The sequence below is a fragment of the Neomonachus schauinslandi genome, chromosome 5, assembly GCF_002201575.2.
Source record: "Neomonachus schauinslandi chromosome 5, ASM220157v2, whole genome shotgun sequence".
Taxonomy (NCBI): domain Eukaryota; kingdom Metazoa; phylum Chordata; class Mammalia; order Carnivora; family Phocidae; genus Neomonachus; species Neomonachus schauinslandi.
Genome location: NC_058407.1, coordinates 5,655,328 through 5,674,854, shown reverse-complemented (window position 1 = coordinate 5,674,854; position 19,527 = coordinate 5,655,328). Strand labels below are relative to the sequence as shown.

General features: G+C 53.5%; 2 protein-coding genes across 2 annotated transcripts in view; both read right to left on the bottom strand.

Annotated features, from left to right (window-relative positions):
• SULT4A1 (sulfotransferase family 4A member 1) overlaps positions 1-149 on the bottom strand; it is a 32,065-nt gene extending 31,916 nt beyond the window's left edge. The window contains exon 1 of the mRNA XM_044915764.1: positions 123-149. Within this exon, the coding sequence (XP_044771699.1) occupies positions 123-149 (27 nt within the window). The remainder of the gene's footprint in view (positions 1-122) is intronic.
• Positions 150-7,289: 7,140 nt separating this feature from the next.
• PNPLA5 (patatin like phospholipase domain containing 5) lies at positions 7,290-19,300 on the bottom strand. The gene is given in 9 exon segments (XM_021687791.1): positions 7,290-8,328; positions 8,919-9,035; positions 11,170-11,302; positions 13,321-13,506; positions 14,585-14,645; positions 16,060-16,272; positions 16,571-16,636; positions 18,478-18,710; positions 19,091-19,300. Coding segments are annotated over 9 exon segments (1,287 nt in total). The 5' UTR covers positions 19,284-19,300; the 3' UTR covers positions 7,290-8,243.
• Positions 19,301-19,527: the final 227 nt, after the last annotated feature.

Genomic DNA, 19,527 nt, shown 5'->3' with positions numbered 1-19,527 from the left:
TGGCCCCGCCCGCCGCGCGCCGGCTGCCCTCCGCAGACGTGACGTCGCGGGGCCTCCGGGTCGGGCCTGAGCCGCACGGAGCCGCCGTTACCCACCCTGCGATGGACCTGACCCCTGCCCACCTCCTCCTTGCCGCCCGCAGTCCGCATGCCCGGCCATCGCGCGTTCATTCTCAACCCGCTGTTTCCGTCATTCAGCAAGCGCTCAACACAGACTCACAAACGCTCCCTCGAGAAGTGACCTTAAAGATTCATCTAACAAATATTTAGCGACCATCTGATCTGTACCAGGCACTGGCCCAGGTTCGCGAGATAACATCAGGCAAAAGCCCGGCTCTCTTGGAGCTTACATTTGTGAATAACCAAGATAATCTCAGGTGGTGATGGTGCTATGAATGATATTCTTCATAATATCCTGTGGGCGGAAGGGGGGAGTGTTAATTGCAGATTCCATGGCCAACCCCAGACCTCAAGAGATAGATTCTCTTGGGATAGCGCCCCCAAATCTGCATTTAATAAAGTACTTCTTTTTCATACTACAATTTGAGAAAAACTGAGTTCTAAAGAGATTTTAGTATAACCCCTCATCCAGTCATTGACTCAAGAAACGTGTACTAAGCACCTACCACATGCCTGTGGCTGGGGGAACACAAAGATGAAAACAGTGGGGTCCAGGTCTAATTCTCTGAGTCTAGCTGTCCTCGACTGTGGAAAAGGAATGATAATCTCTACACCTAGGTTCTATAGCTGGAAGGATGGACAGAGACAACTACACCAGCAAGAATACTGAGTAAAGCAGGTGGGCAGGACCTACTCCCTCTCTCTCTTGCTCTGGAATGATGTACTTGCATAGAGACACACACACATGAGCTGGGAGGCATGGGCCATGTGTACACGGTGGACAGAGGGAGGAAAGAGCAATTAACCTTGGCTCTGGAGGCTTGTGGGTGTCTTTACCAAAATGAAAGAGGACAATCCAAGCACCCGAGGTATTAACGATTAGGTAATGACACAGACAGATCGCCAAAAGCTGGAGAAAATGAGCAAATGAAAGAATGAATGTCCTGATGTTTCAGATGAGGGCTCTCACTACGGGAGAAGTCAAGGGAGATGGTTTTGAATTGGAATCTGAGGTATTGACATGAACTTCCTATTTTTTAAAATACCTATTTATCTTTGCTGAAAAGGTCTTTAGGTACTGGTATTCCGGTAATAACTAGACACACCCAGTCTCCAGATCTTGGTTCTTAAATACTTCCCCACCAAAAGGAACCAGACTCTCTTGGGGGGTGGGGGGGGGAGGACAATTCCAGGGCTGGGCAAAAAAAACCCCCCAAAAAACCCAAAATGAGTCTAAAGCATCTTGTTGGGCAAAAAATAAAGTGTTAAAAAATGATGGGTAAGTCAAAAGGACACAGGGGCTAGCTGAAAGGCCAAATTAGGAAAACTTTGTACATATTAGACAAAAATAGGAAACAGCTCCGGACGCCTGGGTGGCTCAGTTTTAAAGTGTCTGCCTTTGGCTCAGGTCATGATCCCAGGGTCCTGGGATCAAGCCCCACATCGGTCTCCCTGCACAGTGGGGAGCCTGCTTCTCCCTCTGCCAACCGCTCCCCCTGCTTGTTCTCTCTCTCTCTCTCTCTGACAAAATCTTTAAAAAAAAAATAGGAAACAGCTCAAATTTCCATCAATGATAGACTGGATAAATTGTGATATACTCATACAATGAAGATACTTACTACATAGGAATAAAAAAGTGCACATGCACATATGTGTGTATGTGTATGTTGGTGATGCTATATGTTCATTATTTTGTTAGTTTTCTATTACTGCTGTAAAGGGTTACTACAAACTCAGTGACTTAAGACAAAAGTTTATTATCTTATAGTTCTGTAGGCCAGACATCTAATAAGGGTGTCATATGCTAAAATCAAGGAGTCCCCAAAGCTGCGCTTCTTTCTGGAGACTCTGGGGATGGATTCATTGTCTTGCCTTTTCTAGCCTCTAGAGGCCACCGCACTCCTTGGCTTGTGGCCCCTTTCTCCATCTTCAAAGCCAGCAATGGTAGGTCTAGTCTTGCTCACATTATAGTACCCTGACACCGACTCTTCTTTTTCATCCTTCTTCCACTTTTAAGGACTCGTGTAACTACATTGGACCTACCCAACAATCCAGGATAATCTATATTAAGGTCAGCCAACCAGCAACTGTAATTCCATCTGCAACCTTAATTCCCTTTAACATGTAGCATAACATATTCATAGGTTCTGGGGACTAGGGTGCAGACACAGTGGGGAGAGGAGTGTGTTATTCTACCTACTTCAGTTGTATTACTTGAAACTTTTCTATAGGTTCAGGTTTTTTAAGAATAAAACTCTGAAGAAAAACCTTTAAAATAGATAACCCTGAGGATTCTACCTAAAAAGCTACTAGAATTAATGAGTTTATCGAGATCACAGGATACAAGGTCAAAAAGCAAAAATCAATTCCATTTCTACATACTATCAACAAACAATTAGGAATTGAAATGTTAAAAATATCATTTGCAATAACATCAGAAAATATTAAATGACTTAGGAATACAGCTAAGAAAATATGTGCAAAATTTGTATAACAGAAGCTACAAAACACTGATGAGAGAAATTAAAGAGAACCTAAAGAAATGGAGACATATACCCTGTTCATGGATTGGGAGTCTCGACATTGTTAAGATGCCCATTCTCCTCAGATTCATCTACAGAGTCTGTACAGTCCCAGGCAAAATTCCAATGGGCTCTCTTGTTCTAAAGTCTATATGGGAAAACAAAGAACCAAGAATACTCAAAACAATTTTGGAAATGAATAGCGAGGTTGGAAGGCTCATACCACCTGATTTCAGGACTTACTACAAAGCTATTTATCTTAAGGCTATAAATCAAAACAGGATGGGATTGGCATAAGGACAGACATATAGATAAATGGAACAGGATAGAAAGCCCAGAAATAGACACACACATAGATGATCGATTGGTTTTTGACAAAAGTATACTTAAGGAGCAGAAAACAAATTTCTTGGGAGCCCAAACTGTCCACCAAGGCCTGGTCTACCCCATGGGTAGTGAAGGCCCCATCTCTAGAAGTGTGGAAGAGGCTGGACAGCCTTCTGTCCTGAACAGACCCCTCCCAACAAAGGTGGATGCAGAAGTTCTCTGCCCCAGAGCCCTAAGGCTGCTGAGGCAGAGGAAAGATGTTGCTGTCCGAGGTGCTGAATGTGCACAGTTCACCAGATCCTGCAGCCCTCCCGATCTGGGATCTGGGATCTGGGTTCTGGGATTAGGATAGCCACGACTCTCCATGGCCCTGATTTTGCTTGTTTTATGTTCTGTTTTGATGAATGTTTTCCGTTTGCATGTGCTATCCAGTTTTTAAGGTTAAGTACTTGTTTATTATGGAAATGTCAAACATATGCAAAACTAGAGAAAAGGGTTAAGTGAACTTCTGTGAACTCACCACTCAGTGTCAACTGTTATCAATCCACGTTTCATCAACTCTCAGTCACCCGTCCCCACCCAGATTATTTTGAAGCAAATCTCACGTATTATTTCATTGATAAATATTTCACTACAGATCTCTAAAAGATAAAAACTCTTCAAAACACACGTTCCCAATATATTAACACAGCTAAAAAGTAATGAATGTTCCTTAACATCACTAAATACTTGGTTAGTTTCCAAGACTGGATTTAAGGGTGGGATTCAAAGTTCAGAGGGGTTGAGGTATCTTCCTGGGGATTCCCAGTGTAGCCAGAATTTAGTGCTGGGGCAGAGGTCACCCCACTAGCTTCACGTGATCCCAGCCTCAGTTTAGCACATACCAGCCTGCTTGGCACAGATGACATTAAGCGAGACTGAGGCACAGACTGCTGGCTCAGGCAGGTAGTCACACTCACATAGTGGCCCCTGAGGACACCAGTGCCCAGGAACTACATGCTCCAACCACACTCCTGCCCAGACAGATGGCTAGATCAAGATCAATTACATCAGAATCCCTGCAGAAGACTCCTCAGTATTTCCACCCAGCATTCTAGCGTTCAGACAGAATGGAACCACAGCCTGACCTGGGTTTGAATGCTAACCCCACCACTGACTGGCTGTGGGACCTGGGACAAGGCACTTCACCTCTCTGAAGCTCAGATTCCTTGTAGGTTTAACTTACCATAGGCCACCTCCAACCTGCCTTTGCACCTACAGTATCCCCTCCTGGAATAACTTTGCGCCAAACCAAATTCTAGGCTTCCACCAAGACCTAGTTCAGAAACCCATTCCATTGTGGGTAATCCCTTCCTGGAATCATCTCTAATACAGTGATATTAATTGTCTATGTAATGGACTCAGAGAAGAGCTGGAGGCCCCTTAGAAACCAGCTGGTCCAACCCCTGATTTTAAAGATAGGAAATGAGGAACTGATCAAGGACAGAACTTGCCTGGCATCCTACGATGCTGGTGCACAATGAAGCTGTAATGGTCTAGGGATCTCTCTGCTTCCTGGAGCACAGACTTGGGCATTTCCAGCTCTACCACTTACCAATGAACGTAACCCTTCTGCGCCTTTGTTTCCTCATCCATAAAATGCAGAGTATATTGCCAAACTCCCAGGGTTGCTGTGAGAATTGAAATGATGCGTTTTGTAAAGTGTAAAGTGAGTGTACATGTAAGGGTTAGACTCCCTATTATTTCCACAGAAATGGAAACAGAGGCATGTGAGCTCCTTGGGGCAGGGATCTGCCTCAGGCACCAGGACACACCCTGCAGACAGTTGGCACTCAGAAAACCAGGCTGGGGCAGGGGCTTGCAGTCAGCCTGGGAGGTGGATTGTGCCAGGGCTCCAAGGCCCAGAAAGGTGCTTGGCTGGAACACCGAGAGAAAGAGGAGGGTGGTGGACCCATGACTTAAGCTCTGCTGATGGGAGACCATGGCATGGGTCTAGAAAGGGCCTTGATATCACACAGCTCTGGGCCCCATCACAGCTCCCCTGAGTTTCCTCTGGACTGTCCCCCACCCAGGGGTGGTGTAAGGCTCAGAGGAGGCTCAGTAGTCCTTCTAGTCCGGTGCCTAACACAGAGCAGACATGAAGTTAGTGCATCTTCTTGCTTCCTCTTTCCTACCATACGATGTAGTCTACAAGGAGCATTTACTTTTCTCAAGCAAATATTTCATGAGGTATGTGCTGTTATCTCCATTTTATGCAGGGGGACCCTGAGGCTCTGAGAGGTGAGGGAATTTCCCTAGGTTACATTAATGCTCAGTTGCAGGGATGGGACTTCGACCCAGGGCGACCTCAATTCAGAGTCCTAGATCGCTCCTTTCCTCTGTAATGCCTCAGGGCTCTGTCCTGGGTGGCTATGTAGGTTGACAAGCCAGGAACTCTGACCTGGATCAGTTCCTGGGCTGGCTGCCTTGTCAGCTGAGCCACCTCCAGGCTTAAGGAAGAACACAGCACTGTTGGTGGATGGTGGCTCAGTGAAATCCACAGGGGTTGCCCAGGCTAAGCCCATTCATTCTGAGGCTACATTCATAGAAGCGGTGACCAGGAGGTGGGAGGTGAAAGGCAATTTAGGTCCAGTACTGGTCACATCATATCAGGGGCAGCGCTGGACTCCATACTCCTAGAGGGATTTGAACAAATTAGGGTTAAGGGGTTGTACTTCACTGAGCAGCAAGTCTGGGTTGGGGATGTCCCTGATGAATGGTTGTAAGGCATAAGCTATTCACTGTGGAGAAGAGCACCCTCAGAGGCGCCAGCTCACCACCTTTCTATCCCTGCCAGGCTGTCCCCAGGCAAGCAGGTGCATGGGCCCAGAAGCACAGAGCTGGGATCAATGGAGAAAGCCACAGGCAGTCAGATTTTAAAGCCATGTGAGAAAATGTCTAAGAGTTCAAGAGAAGAGAAAGCAGGGAAGTACTTATAGACTGTAAAGCGCTGTGAGCAATGTTTGCGAATTATCTCTGCAACCCACAAGCTGTGAAGAGGTGACCCTGATGCATGAGCCACAGACCAAAAAGAAGTGTTCAGAGCAGAGTGTTATCAGCAATTGAGATATTCAACCAAGTAAGCTAGAAACATTTAGTGACATGCTGCTTCAGAGAAGGAGAATGATGAAGAGGAAGGTGGGAGTGGCCAAATGTCTTTCTCCATCGAAGACACAAAATAAAGCAAAGGGGGCAAAGATGGCCCTAGGGCAAGTCCCAAAGAACCAATGAGAGGGGAGGTGATAGAGGGAGGTCTGTTTGCCCCTGGAATAGAGGTCCATGTCCTTGATAGGGGACAAAGGACAGGGGAAAAAGAATACTCTCAGAGGCCTTCTGAGCATCTAGATCCTCAACCTGGAGACCCAGGTGACCAGTCCTCCCCTTTCCACAGGCAGAGGAAATCCCAAACCCAGCACCTGGGAACAGGGACAGGGTGTCCCAGCTCTGGATGGAGAGAATCCTTGGGGTTTGGACATCACCTGACTCAAGGTAGAACAGCCTCATTCCTGACAGCAAGAGGGGACAGAAGTGAGCTCAGCCCCAGTGGATCCTAGATCCTAGAGATGAGCAGGGAGGCGGACCCTCCTGCAAGTAATCCCTGTCTCTGCCTCTTCTCTCCCTTTCAGCCCCCCACCCCCACCCCAGCCCTCCTATGCTCCCTTCACCCGCTCTGCACTCACCTTTCTGCTTCCCTGCTCCCAACCCTCCAATGACTGCCCAAATCCAACGTCCTGATCACCGTGACAGTGGCCTCTGCGACCCAGCCTCTGCCTGCCCTCCGCCTGCCCCACTGCTCACAAGGCTCCGGCCACACTGGCCACCTTCTGTTTCTTAAACACATCGACTGCATTCCTATCTCAGGGCCTTTGCACCTGCTGTTCCCTCCGCTTGCAAAACTCTGCCTCTCACTTGAGGCCTAACCCCCGACATCATCTTCTAGGAGGGGCCTTCCTGGACCACTGATCCAGGGTCGCTCCCACCCCACCCGACCGCCATCATGTCCACCCTCTTTTGCTCTCCTCACAGCACTGCTGCTCCTCAGATGATCTTATTTTCAGTTTCCAGTTGGCTGTTTAGCATCTGCTCCCCGCCCCAACCCACACCAGAATGTAAGCCGTGTTCACTGTTGTGACCCCAGAGCCTACAACGCACTAAGCAAAAATCAAATGAATGAATGAATGAATGGACGAACGAACGGATGAATGACTCATTATCTCTTTTGTTCGGATTTATTCCTTTGCTCCCTTTTTCTCTTGTGCATGCCTCCATTTCCCCCACCCTCCCCATCCCTGCTCGGGCTGAGTGCCTCCTAAGGGCCTGGCCAAGACACAGTGTGGGTTCCGCTCTGAGGACAGGAAAGGGATCCGCTCCCAGGAGAGGCTAGAGGAGGGCTGGTGTCCCAGTCTCCTCTCTGCCTGAGAAAGAAAGGGGCCTGGGAGTGGGCTGTGTGCAGGTACTAGTAAGGAATAATGGTGCTGGCAGCCAGGGGCCCTTGGACACTCCGATGGGACACATGTGGGTGGGATTCTGAGAAGATTTTGATCCCCCCCTCTCCTCCCAGCCTCGCATCTCCTGCTGGGGGCTCCCGCTGGATGTACCCAGTAGGAAGTCAGAGATCAAGGTTGCAGGAATGAGCAGACCACGGGGGTCACCCTGGGGCGAGTGCCAGACAAAGGAAGTCAGAGAAAGGATCTGAGGGGAGGCACACCCCAACCCATCATTTCCATTTGCCTTCCAATCACTGACACTTTCTCTATCTTCTGTAAAGTGCTCTGCAAACATCTCAGCAAAAGCACTGGAACCCTGCTTCTCAGCAGATGCTGCCCCCGAGTCCCCCTACATGGAAATTCAAGAACCAAGATGTGTGTCTCAGCTCCTACCTTCCTTTTTCCCTCTGATGACAGGGTGACCTGGACACAGCGACCAAGGGACACACCAGCAGGCTGGGCCTCTCCCAAAAAGAAGTCCTTGGGCCCCCAGGAGCTGGCTCCAAGGAATAGGGGCTCCAGAGGGGCTGGTGGGGCCTCTTCTGGCTCCTGGGGGCCACACGCCCACACAGTCAGGGACAAGAGTCTGAGGGGAAAGGAAGGCTGCTCAGCAGACAGCTCCACACTGGGCTCTGAGCTCCGGAAGACTAGTCAGGACTCGAGGACTGAGGGCAGATCTGGGCACAGGATGAGGGCTAAGACAAGGACCAGGAGAGGCCAGTCACTGGGCTGGCCCTGCTTTGTGCCCCTCAGGCCTGATGGGGAGGTCTGGGCTCCTTGGCCAGGTCCACAAGAAGAGCTGCCCCAGGCTGGAGGGGGCTGGTCATGGGCAGGCTGCGGAAGAAGGAGAAGCCAGTGAGTGCAAGGTTTTAGAGCCCGGGGACGGGCAAAGGGCAGGGTGAAGCCCTGTGGGGGCAGCCCTCGCATTCGGTGAGCCCTGGGTCACTCTTCTCCCGGATACTGCCAGGAGGAAAGCCCTGAGACCCTTACTCTGGCCACGCGGAGAGGGGCGGGAAGGTTCCAGGGATGGCCATCAAGTGGTTTGGAAGCATGCCAGGGTCTCTAGCCAGGTGAAGGAGAGATAGGCAGCCCCAACCCAGACCCCACAGAGCACAGGGAGGGACCTCTGGAAGGCTGTTGGAAGGGCTGATGGGGATCTGGCCGAGCAGGGAGATGCACTCGTCCTCTGGGAGCCAGTCCTGCAGACTGACCTGTGTGAGAGGCCAGCTCCGGCATCCAGGCCCAGCACGGGTCTGGCCCACAGCAGTGACCAAAGCTATGCCAGAGACTACATGGGAATGTACATGGGGAGAGAAGGACACAGATGGTGTGGACGGCCTGCCCAGGGTCTAGAAAAACAGTGGTGCCTTGCTCCCCCAGGGAAACCACACCCGCTCTGCCCCAGGCCCGTCCCCCCGCCTCACCTGACCAGTCGGAGGAGCTGGTCCTTTGACCTGGAGTAGATCTCGAGGGCCAAGCCCTGCAGCACGCCCCGCATCCACCACAAGTCGGCTGGCAGATCAGGCAGCCATGCCACCAACCTGGAGGAAGGGGCGGCAAACGCTTCACTCAGCTAAGCCTGAGCATGTGGCCCGGCCAAGCCCACCTTCCCCACGGGCCCAGAGCAGAGCCAGGGGTCCCTGCACCGGAGGACCTGAGGCACCAGGCCTAAAGGAAGTGGAATAGAGGTGAGAAGCGCCCACCGCAGAGCTGGTTATAATTCCGCGGGGCACAAGCGTGAAGCCCACGGCAGGGAAGGGCAGGGCTCTGGGCCCAGCTCCCCTGCTCATCAGCTGTGTGACCCGGGCAGGTCAGGGAACCTCTCTGAGCTTCAGCTTCCTCGCCAGCCAAAAGGGGACCATCAGCTTGCCTGCAGTTCCTAACCTCCTCCCTCTCTCTGTCCCTCCTTCCCTTCCCCAGACCTGCCCTCCTTACTCCACAGCCCTCCATCCACTCTCCCCTGAGCAGCCGGTGACATGCCTGAAATATACATCCGATCACAGCCCTTTCTTGCTCAAAACCCTCCTGTGGCTCCAGACCTGGGTCCTGTCGGGTCAGCAGAGGACCAGGTCATCCAATTATGGCAGAGACAGGGCCTGACTGGGCACCATCTCAGACTCACTGGACACAGCAGGGCCTCCCCTCAGTGTGCTGCCTTCAGCAGAGCCTCTCAGCCAGGACCTCAACCAGGCAGACAGGCCACAGGGTGGAGTATGAGAAGCAAAAACATAAGCTAGACCATCACCTCCCTTGTTCTGGACTGTCTGTCTCTATTATTACAACCTACATGTTGAGCATGTAGGTTACCAAAAAAAAAGCTAAGTCTGAATTTTCCTATGGTCTGAACAGGTTTCTCCATCAGTGCTCATATATGGACTTTTTTTTTTTTAGCTGAAAAGTCCAGACTTTGCCCTTATCCTTTTTGACTTCAACCTGCAGTTTCAATCTAACAGCTCAGCATGAGGAGAATCTGAGTTAGCAGAAAGCTCTCTCCTGGCTTTGGGCCACTGGCAATTACAGCAGCAGGGCTGATCCAGTCATTAACTCAGCGTGGAGCAAAACAGAGAGACCTGTGACTCACTGTCATAGACCTTTTTGGGAATAAAAAATTTTTAAAAAACACAGCTCTCCCTATGACACTTCTCTACTGAAACCCTTCGCTGCCTTCCCACCACTGTTGGGATAAAGACCACGCTCCTCATGTGGCTATAGAGCCCTGCCTGTCTAGCCCCCACCAGCCACTGCCACACTGCCTCACCATCTTATTTCCTCTGCCTTCTGCCCCAGGACCTTTGCACATGCCGTTCCATCCCTCTGGAATGCTTTTCCCTTCCTCTTTGCCTGGTGGACTCCTACCCATTCTTCAGATTATAACTCAAAAGTTACCTTCTTTAGGTAGCCTTCCCTGACCAGATAGCCCCTAGGGCGAGCTATCTCAGTTCACGGCCAGTGTAGACCTCTTTTAGGAATCACAGCCAGTATAGACCTCGCTGGGTATCTCTAGGCAGAGGTGTGATTGCACAGGTGAGTGTGTGATGGTTTGTGGGCTGTGAGTTCCACAAGGCCAGGGCCTGGGTCTGAGTCAGGGCTGCCTCCCTATCCCCAGCCAAGGCTTGGCCCCTGGGTAGGCCCTCAATATAACTATTGGTGGAATGAATGAACAAACAGTGCCGAGTGATTCATTAATCAGCAAAGTTAGAATGGTTAGTGAGGGCTTAACCACAACCAGTCAGCCCTGGAAGGGCCTTGTTTTATAGAAAAGGAAGCTGAGGCCCAGAGAGGTCAAGAGACCCAGCCCAGGCCACACAGCTAATCAGAACCAGACCAGCCCCCTGAGTTATTTCTCCAGAAACAGCACATTTCCTCTGAGGCTCTAACAGGTAGAGCAAAGGGCCAAAGGTCCTAGAGACAGGTGAGGGGCCAGAGCATTGACCAGGAGGCCCGTTTCCGATCCATCGGTCACAGCTACTGCATCATCTCCCCACCAGTCCCATCCTGCAGAGGAGACCCCCTGACACTCCTCTGGGTTGTGCAACCAGCACCAAGCAGCCCAGGGAGGCCAGCCAGGCTCTGCCCACCCAGCGGGCTGGCTGCCCCTCCTGCCCTGGGCACTGGTCTCCACCACAGCCCTGATGGCAAGCCAGGCCCTTCCCAGGACCCCCGGCTGAGCCTCACCTTCTGCTCCGGAAGTAAACGTACTCGAAGGGTAGTGTGTAGGGCAGCAACAAGTAGGTCAGTGCCCGCCCAAGGCCCGACCGGCAGAAGCGTGCCCAGGTGCTAGGGTCCCGCACACATGCTTTCTTCAGTGCTACGAGAGAAGCCGGGGCATGACCACCCACCCCTCCAGCCAGCCCCTCACCATTACCCTTAGGGCAGGTGGCCTGAACCCCTTCCCACCTCACACAGTCCACAAACTATGCCCACTCCCTCACCCCTATCTGCAGAGAAAGAGACAGCATTGATCAAGCCCCCAGTTTGAGCCAGCGGAGGTCTGGGCACTCAGCTTGTGCTCTCTCCTTATTGTCCCCAAACCGGAAGGGCGTGCCCCTTTCACAGATGAGGAGACTGAGGTTCAGAGTAGGGAAGTGACTTGCCTAAAGACCAGGCCAGGAAATGGCAGGGTCCCCAAGACAGACCCAAGGACTCAGGCTCCCCGAGCTCTTTCCATGTCTCCCGCCGCTCTGCAAAGTCTGTTGCACCCCCTCCCAGGACGCGCCACGTGTGCCCCCCGTACCTCCCTTGATGACAGCAACACATCAGGGTTATTAACAGTAGCAGCTGCAGGAAGGACAACCACCCCTTCCCAAGCCCCCTTCCCCTGAAATGCCCAGGGTACCAAGGACTGGCATCCTGGCCAGGGCAGAGCCAGAGCCCAAATCCTCATCTTCAGACCGTGGCTCGGCCTCCAACCTTGACTCTGGCTAGTGCTGTGGAGAGAGAGCCGCTCGGAGGGTTCACAGACGATACAGCACGAAGACCCGCTCCTCGTTCCCCTGCCATGGGTCCCAGGCTGAGTCCCTCCCCTTCCCTGAGGCTACATTCCCTCCTCTGAAAAGTGGGGCTCCTGGCAGTACCCGGCTCCCAGGCAGGTGGGCCAGGATTAAGGGAGGTCTGTAAGGGCCGGTCCGATAACTAACTCCCAGTCCTGGGGCATGCTGGTGGTGGTGGCCCATCAAGGAGACGGTTCTCTGGTGCTGCCATGTGGCCGCAGGGACGCAGCCTCAGCTCCCGAGCTCCAAGCTTGGCCCTCAGGGGCTCGCCACAGATCCAGGCCCATTTTTGCAGGCCCTGTATGGTCTCTGGCACGGAAAGAGGCGCCCTCCCTGTCCCCTTCGCCCACCCACACTGTCCTTGCTCTAACCTCAACCACCATCAGCTCTCCTCCCAGGCTTTCCCCCTCCCCCTGCCCAGCCCGTCCCCTCCCAGCTAGGTGCGGTAAACGCCAGACCTACTCTTCAGAGCAGTAGTGAACCCTGAAAAGGAGGGGTTGCCCCTAGTAGGCCGCCCCCCGCCAGTGGCTCCCCATCCCTCTCCTGCCGCTTTCAAAGCCACCTGCCTGACCCTCCCAGCCTCTGCCACCCTGGCCCTCAACCACGACACTGCCCCCATCAAACCCAGGACATTTGCACACGCTGCACCTTCTGCCTGGCCGAATCCTCCTCTCCGGTCTCACTTAAGATGCTGTTCAAACCCACATCCCCGTCACCATGACATACGCCCGGACCCTTCTGCTGCTGCAGTTGTGACTTTGGGGTCACTAAGCAGGAGAGCAGACCAAATGGCTCAGAGTGGAACTCCTGCTTGGGCTATTTGTTAGCTGTGTGACTTTGGACAAGTCACTTAACCTCTCGGTGCTATGGTTTCCTCATCCATATAATGGGGACAATCCAGTGCCATCCTCAGAGTACTTGTGGGAGGATGAAATGAGTCCATGTCCACGTGGAGAGTCCAGAACCTTCTGTGTGTGCCTCTCTCACGTCCCTATGTACTTCCTGCCCTTCCCTGGGCCGTGGGCAGAGACCTGGCTTTCTGAGGCACAGATTTGTGTTTAAATCTCCCAACTGCCTCTCCGAGCTTTGGTTGCGTCGTCAGTGAAATGGGGTAAGGAAAACACATAGGCCCACGGTTGTGGTGCGGAGTGATTGCCACAACAGGTAGAAAGGCCCTAGGACCACACTTGGCACTCAGTAGGTGCTCAATAAGGGAGTCCTATCCTCTTCCGACCCCTGAGCACCTGCAGGGCAGGGTCTCTGCACCGCCCCCCCCCAGGCCCCTGTGTGCAGGGCATGGGGTAGGTGAGCAAGTGCATGAAAGAAAAGGCAGTACCGGCCTCCATCTCTGGTGAGAGCTGCTCAAAGTCAGGCACATCCTTGACCAGCACACTGGGCACCGCCCAGTTGAGAGACAGGCCCCTCTTCTGGCCTCTGTCATGACTGGCATCCTGGCTCCCATCAGCTGGGGCTGGGGGCTCCCTCGACACCAGCATCCAAAGCACCGGTTCCTTGGTAAGTCCTGGGTCAGTGGAGAGGAGGGATATGACGAGTCAGCACGTCCAGAGCCCCCTGGTGATGGTGACAGCCCCTGGCTCTCCATGCCACCCATCCCCCTCGATCCCCAAACCCAGTTCTGGGGACCTGCTTGCTGCAGGATGTACCCACGGCTCCTCCTGAATGACCTCTTCCTGCTCTCCCCTGACCCTTCTCTGCTCCCCATCTCCTGTGCACTTTCTAGTGGCTCATCGGAGCCCGGACCCTGAAGACGCAGTCCAAGGTTCAAACCCTGATGTCAACACCTGTTCACTAGGTGATCTAACTGCCCTGTGCCTCAGTTTCCCTCTTTGAGAAAGGAGAAAATGAAAATCTGCTTCATGTGGTTGTTCTGAGAATTAAACAAGACAAACACCTAAAGCTCAAGCCCAGATCTGGGCACGTATTAAGTGCTCAGCAAATTCTTCCTGCTGCTGTATGTTTGGGGGAAACAACATGGGTCTGGAGCCAGATGGCCTGGGTTCAAATTTCAGCTCTACCATGTGAAGAGCATTGGATGACATCCAGACTCTCCAGCTGAGAAGACCTCTGTAGCCCACCCACTGTCCGATGAACACACACACACACGCACACATGCACGCACACACACACGCATGCACACGCACACTCCTGAGGCCATACTGAGTCACGTGCCCCGAAGGTGCTCGCCTCTGTTCCTTTGCTCTCGCTCATCTTCCCTCTGCTTGGAATGCCCTCTTCGTTTCTGTCTTCAACCTTTCTATAGTCTTCATAACTCTTTAAAGCCCAGCTTATCTGTTGCCGCCTCCAGGAAGCCTTCCTTGCCCACCCTCCAGGCCGGGTCAGGTGCCCCCTTCTGAGCATCCCCTCCATCTCCATGGGGAGAGGTCCCCCCACAACAGTCTAAGAGCAGCTCAAGAGCAGGACGTGCGTGTGATCCTCTCTAGGTCTCCAGCCTCCAGCTGAGGCCAAGCATAGAGCAGAAGCTGAGTGAGAGAACGAGTGAGCTGAGGTCCCTAAACGCACAGACACCTGGAAAGCAGGATCTACTTGGATGCCCAGCGACTATGGGGGCTACCACCTACCACGTCTCTCCAGGAACCTGAGGGCGTCCAGGTAGCCTTGTCTGCAGCTGTCCGCTACTACCTGCCAAAACAGATCAGAGTAGGATGGGGAAGGCCTGGACTTGCCCCTCGAGCTGTGGTCACAGTCCAGAGACTTGTCTTCCGCTGGAAGCAATCCCCGCCCAGCCCGCACTCCCCAAGAACCCCCTCCATGGGCTCAAGGACCCCAGTGCTGGGCGGGGAGGGCCATGGGACTGCAGGCAGGACGAGCTCCCCCCTCTAAGACTCCTTGGTGGCCGCTCTTGCTCCAGACACTCCGCTCTCTGGTCTCAGTTCTCTCCTCTGGAAAGTGGGATAAGTAGGCCTGGCCCAGGACACCCGGGACACTGCCTGGGTCCTGTGGGTCAATGCATGGTGGTTGCCTTCGCCCTTTGATGTTTATTTCCAGAACCAGCCTGAGATAGCAGAGGAAATTGGGGGCCCACACCCACCTGTCTCAATCGGAGGCAGGTGCCTTTCCCCTCTAGGGGAAAGGCACCTGCAGGTCCAGAAGGCAGCTCTGCCTTCCCTTGCTGTGTGGCCTCAAGATGGCCACTCCACCTTGAGAGCCTCAGCTTCCTAGTCTCTAAGATGGGGCTGAGATTTTCCATCTACCACACAGGTATAGGGAAGATCAGAGTAAATGAACATGATCTTGTTTCATAAATTATAAAACACTACAGAACTGAGGTGCCTAGCTGGTTCAGATGGTAGAGCAGGGGATTCTTGATCTTGGGGTCATGAGTTGGAGCCCCATGTGTGGCGTAGAATTTACTTAAAGTAAAAAAACAAAACACTACAGAACCATGGAATGAATGAAGGAATAGGGCAGGGCCAGGACATGGTTGGGGTAGAGGAGCAGTTTATGGTGATAAACTATTTGTTGTCAAATTACCCATTTTCCAGAAATAGCAAGGGAATAAAACAAGAAATCTAGGTCTATCGTCCCTTTTTGTCTGTCCTTATGCCTCGCCTCCATGGGGATGATAAATTTGGCCACAGTCTAGGGCAGTGGTTGAGAGCATGGGTCTAGGCTAGCTGAGGATTTGAAGTCTGGCTTTGCTGCTTCCAGGCTGTGTGACTTTGAACAAGTTGCTTAACCTCTCTGAGCCTTGGTGTCCTCCCTTGAGAAACAGAGGGTACTAGCACCTTCTCACAGAGCCTGACCCTGAGGAATACCAGCAGAGGCCTGGCTCACACCCCAGCTCAGCGGGGTTGGTGCTAGCATGCCTTGATGTGGGGCCAGTCCTAACTCAACATTCATCCAGGCAGGGGAAGAATAGTAAGGACACAACTTGAGCCCCATGTTGTGGGTTCAAGAACATGGCTGTAAGACTCAGAACATGTGTCCTAACTACCCTGAGGTGGGGGGAGGGTGTGGGGACACAGTCTGACTCACAGGACCCTGGATCATGGCCAAGCCTCTAACACCTTCAAGATGGGCACTGGGGCCAGACCTACCTCAGGGCTGGGGGTATGAGGGCGACGAACCCCAGGAAAAAGTTCTTCTTGGAGATCTGGAAACTGGCATTGAAGGCATTCAGCTCATGCATGCTGGCCGAGGTGCTCTGAGGGCAGATGTCCACTGTCCCGTGGAAAGGGGACACAGTGATGGTGGAGGAGGAGTCCGCAAAGGGCAGGTTGTTGCTCAGAGCCCCGTTGATATAGCGCTGCAATTCAGGTGGGCTGCCTGCTCAGGATGCCCTATCCTCTCCCCGCACTGCCACAGGGCCACCAGCCAGAAGTGGGCTGCAGCCGGTGACCTCTAGCTGCCCCTGAGCCCCTAGGACCATCTACCCCAGGATGCTCTGAGCACCACCCCCCGAGGAGCAGAGGGAGGGCCCTGGCACACAGTAGCAGCTCAGGGAGCACAGTTCCCTCCACCCACATGCCTTTCAGCAGAAGGTACACTGGGCCCCCAGAGCACGGGGCAGGGACTCAGTCATCAAACCCCCAAAGTGCACTTACCTCCCCTCTGAATTCGGGGGGAATTGTCCCACAGTAGAAAGGAAAGTATAGGGTGCAGACCAGAGCCTGGGAAAACAAGTCAGCGGAAACACCATTATTCACGCTCCTGGTGTTCAGAACCTGTTCTGGGCATGGTGTCTAACCCCAGAGCTGCCTGTGAAGTTTGTTGGCATTAGTCTTGTGTTCAGGGGAGGGAAACGAGGCCCAGAGAAGTTGTCATGTCCCAGCCAAATTCTCAAGGTTAAGAAGGTACTTGAATGCAGGCCTGTCATGACACCTGCCCTCCAATTCCTGCTTATGGATCCTTGCTCACTCGAGACTGCTGCTGTGTTCCCCCCCTTCCCAAGGGCAAACAGAGGCACCAAGTACCATTTATCCATCACCCAGCAGGCAGGAATTCTTCACCAACAATCTATGTATGCCTCCCAAAGTGTGTTCCCTGGACACTGATCCAACCAGATGCATCTCAAACAAGAAACCCTGACTTCGGGACGACTGGGTGGCTCAGTCAGTGAAGTGTCTGCCTTCAGCACAGGTCATGATCCCAGGGTCCTGGGTTCGAGTCCCGCATCGGGCTCCCTGCTCAGCGGGGAGTCTGCTTCTCCCTCTGCCCCTCCCCCGCCTTGCTCGTACACGCTCTTTCTCACAAAATAAATAAATAAAATCTTAAAAAAAAAAAGAAACCCTGATTTCTTTATCCATTTGGAAAACACTGTCCACTCTTCCCCGTAGAGTCTCTGACAAGTCCAGCAATGAAAAAGATGCTTAACATATTAACATTTGGGGCTCAAGAGTCCTGTCTTGGAAGTGAGGATGGTGTGGCAGGCAGCTGTCCTGTACATGGTGGGACACTTAGCAGCATCCTTGGCCTCTACCCACTAGGTTTCAGTACTTTGTGCACACACACACACCCAGAATTGTGACAACCAAAAATGCCTCCAATGTTGTCAAATGTCCCTAGGGGGAAAAATCACCCCTGGCTGAGAACCACTGACCTAGGGTTTACCAAACTCATGGAGCATAGAACCTTGACTTGCAGTCTACTTGGAAATATCCCTCCAACCCTCTCTGGGAGATGCAGCACTCATCCTGGCTCTAACCAGTTGGAGATGCAAGCGGGAGCCTCATTCCCACAGATTAATGATAACAGTGACAGCAGCTAATGTTTACTGAGCACCTATTATGTGCCAGGCCCTGTGCTATGTGCCATACAGGCAAAGATGCTGGGATAACCTTTAGGGTCCCTAACTGGCTTCCTCGAGAGCCCATGGACATCAGCTCGCGCCAAGGGACTGGCTCCTCTCCTGCACACACTGAGAATCCCGATCATCACAGACCCAGAGATAGTCCCCATGCTGGGTGCTGGGGTCAGCAAGATGAAGCAGATTCTGCATCACGGACCCCAGTCTGAGTGGAAGGCACAGACCCTGATAAGAACGGGGAGCAGAGCTCCGGGCCTCCCTCCCTGTCTCCCTACCTGCCTGAGCCCTCCCAGGGACCTAATCCCTACTTGGTCCACCTGACCAATCCCAGAGCCTGTCACTGGCCTCCCTCCCTGACCGTGTGGCTCTCTGTCACGACCTCCTGTTTTATAACAATCCTGGATTGTTTCCTAATCCACTGTGGGCAGGCGCCTCTCTGGAAAAGCAGGGGCCCTGAGTACAGAAGCTGGACTTTGCCCCCTCCCCAGCCATTCCCTTCTGTGTCCAGCCGAGGGGCCTTCCCAAAGCAAGATGGGAGTCTCCGTCCTCACCTTCTGGCCCCTCTGTACCGCTACTCTCTCATTTATAAACAAACCCAAGCCTCAAGTGACACCCCCCACCTCCCTGAAAGGAGTGTCTGCCTCTGGGAAGCACCTGGAAGTCACCATAGAGATGGAGCCCACTCACCTGCCACCACATGCTCACCTGGATGACTTCATCGCGGGTTGTGAAGTTGGTGACTACGATGTTGTGGCCATCGGGCCATCGGGTCAGCGAGATGCCCAGCTTCTGGGAGGCCAGGATATGAATGTTGGAAGGCAGGCTGTCCTGCAACTGCTGCCTAATGTGCTCAATGGGTGCGAAGGCGGGGTGGAAGATGCCCAGGCTCAGCTGCTCCAACTGCTTGACCATGCCCAGGAGATGGGAGCAGCAGAAATCTGTGCGCATGGGGAGAGGAGAGGGTCCTCAGTCACCCAGGGGGCCTGCCCACATCCGTCCAAAAGACTTGACCTCCCTCCCGGGTACCATGGGAGTGGACTGTCTTCCCTTCTCCAGCTCAGAATATCTGTCCCAGCCCTACGTTCAAATGTTCTGTCCACCCTCTGATCTTGGAAACAGCCTCCCCAGCTCCGATCAGTCCTCTGCGAAACGAGAGTAACCATACTCCTCAGGGTTCTTATGAGGGTCCCATGGGATCATGCTGGATGTAAAGGGCGCAGGGCAGAGCGCCGGCACGCCCCTCTCCGCGCCCTCCCTCCGGCGTGGAGCCCGAGTGCCCCCCACGCCCCCCCCCCAGCCCGCGCCGTCCCCCACGCACCGACGGACTTGCCCGCGACGAGGCAGACGGCGTTGAGCGCCCCGGACGAGGAGCCGTAGAAGCGGCGGGCGCCCTGGAGGAGGTGCGGGGCGCGCTCGCTGAGGCAGCGGGTCACGCCCACATGGTAGAGCCCCAGGAAGCCGGCGCCCGAGAAGGACAGGCTCCAGCTGCCCTCGTCCTCGTAGCAGCGCATAGCGGTGAGGCCGGCCCGGGCAGTCCACGCTGGAGGAGGGAGCTGAAGTACGGCCCAGATGAAAGGCTCGGGCGGGAACCCGGCCCCGCCCCACGCGCCCCCGCCCCGCCCCACGCTGCGTCACCCGCCGCCGCAGCCAATGAGGTCCCCGGGCCGCGACGCCCCGCCCCCCCAGGTGTGCCAGCTCGCTGGGGCGGGGTGGGGGGGTGTACCCTGGCGTCGCCCGCACAAGCCTGCTGGGTTG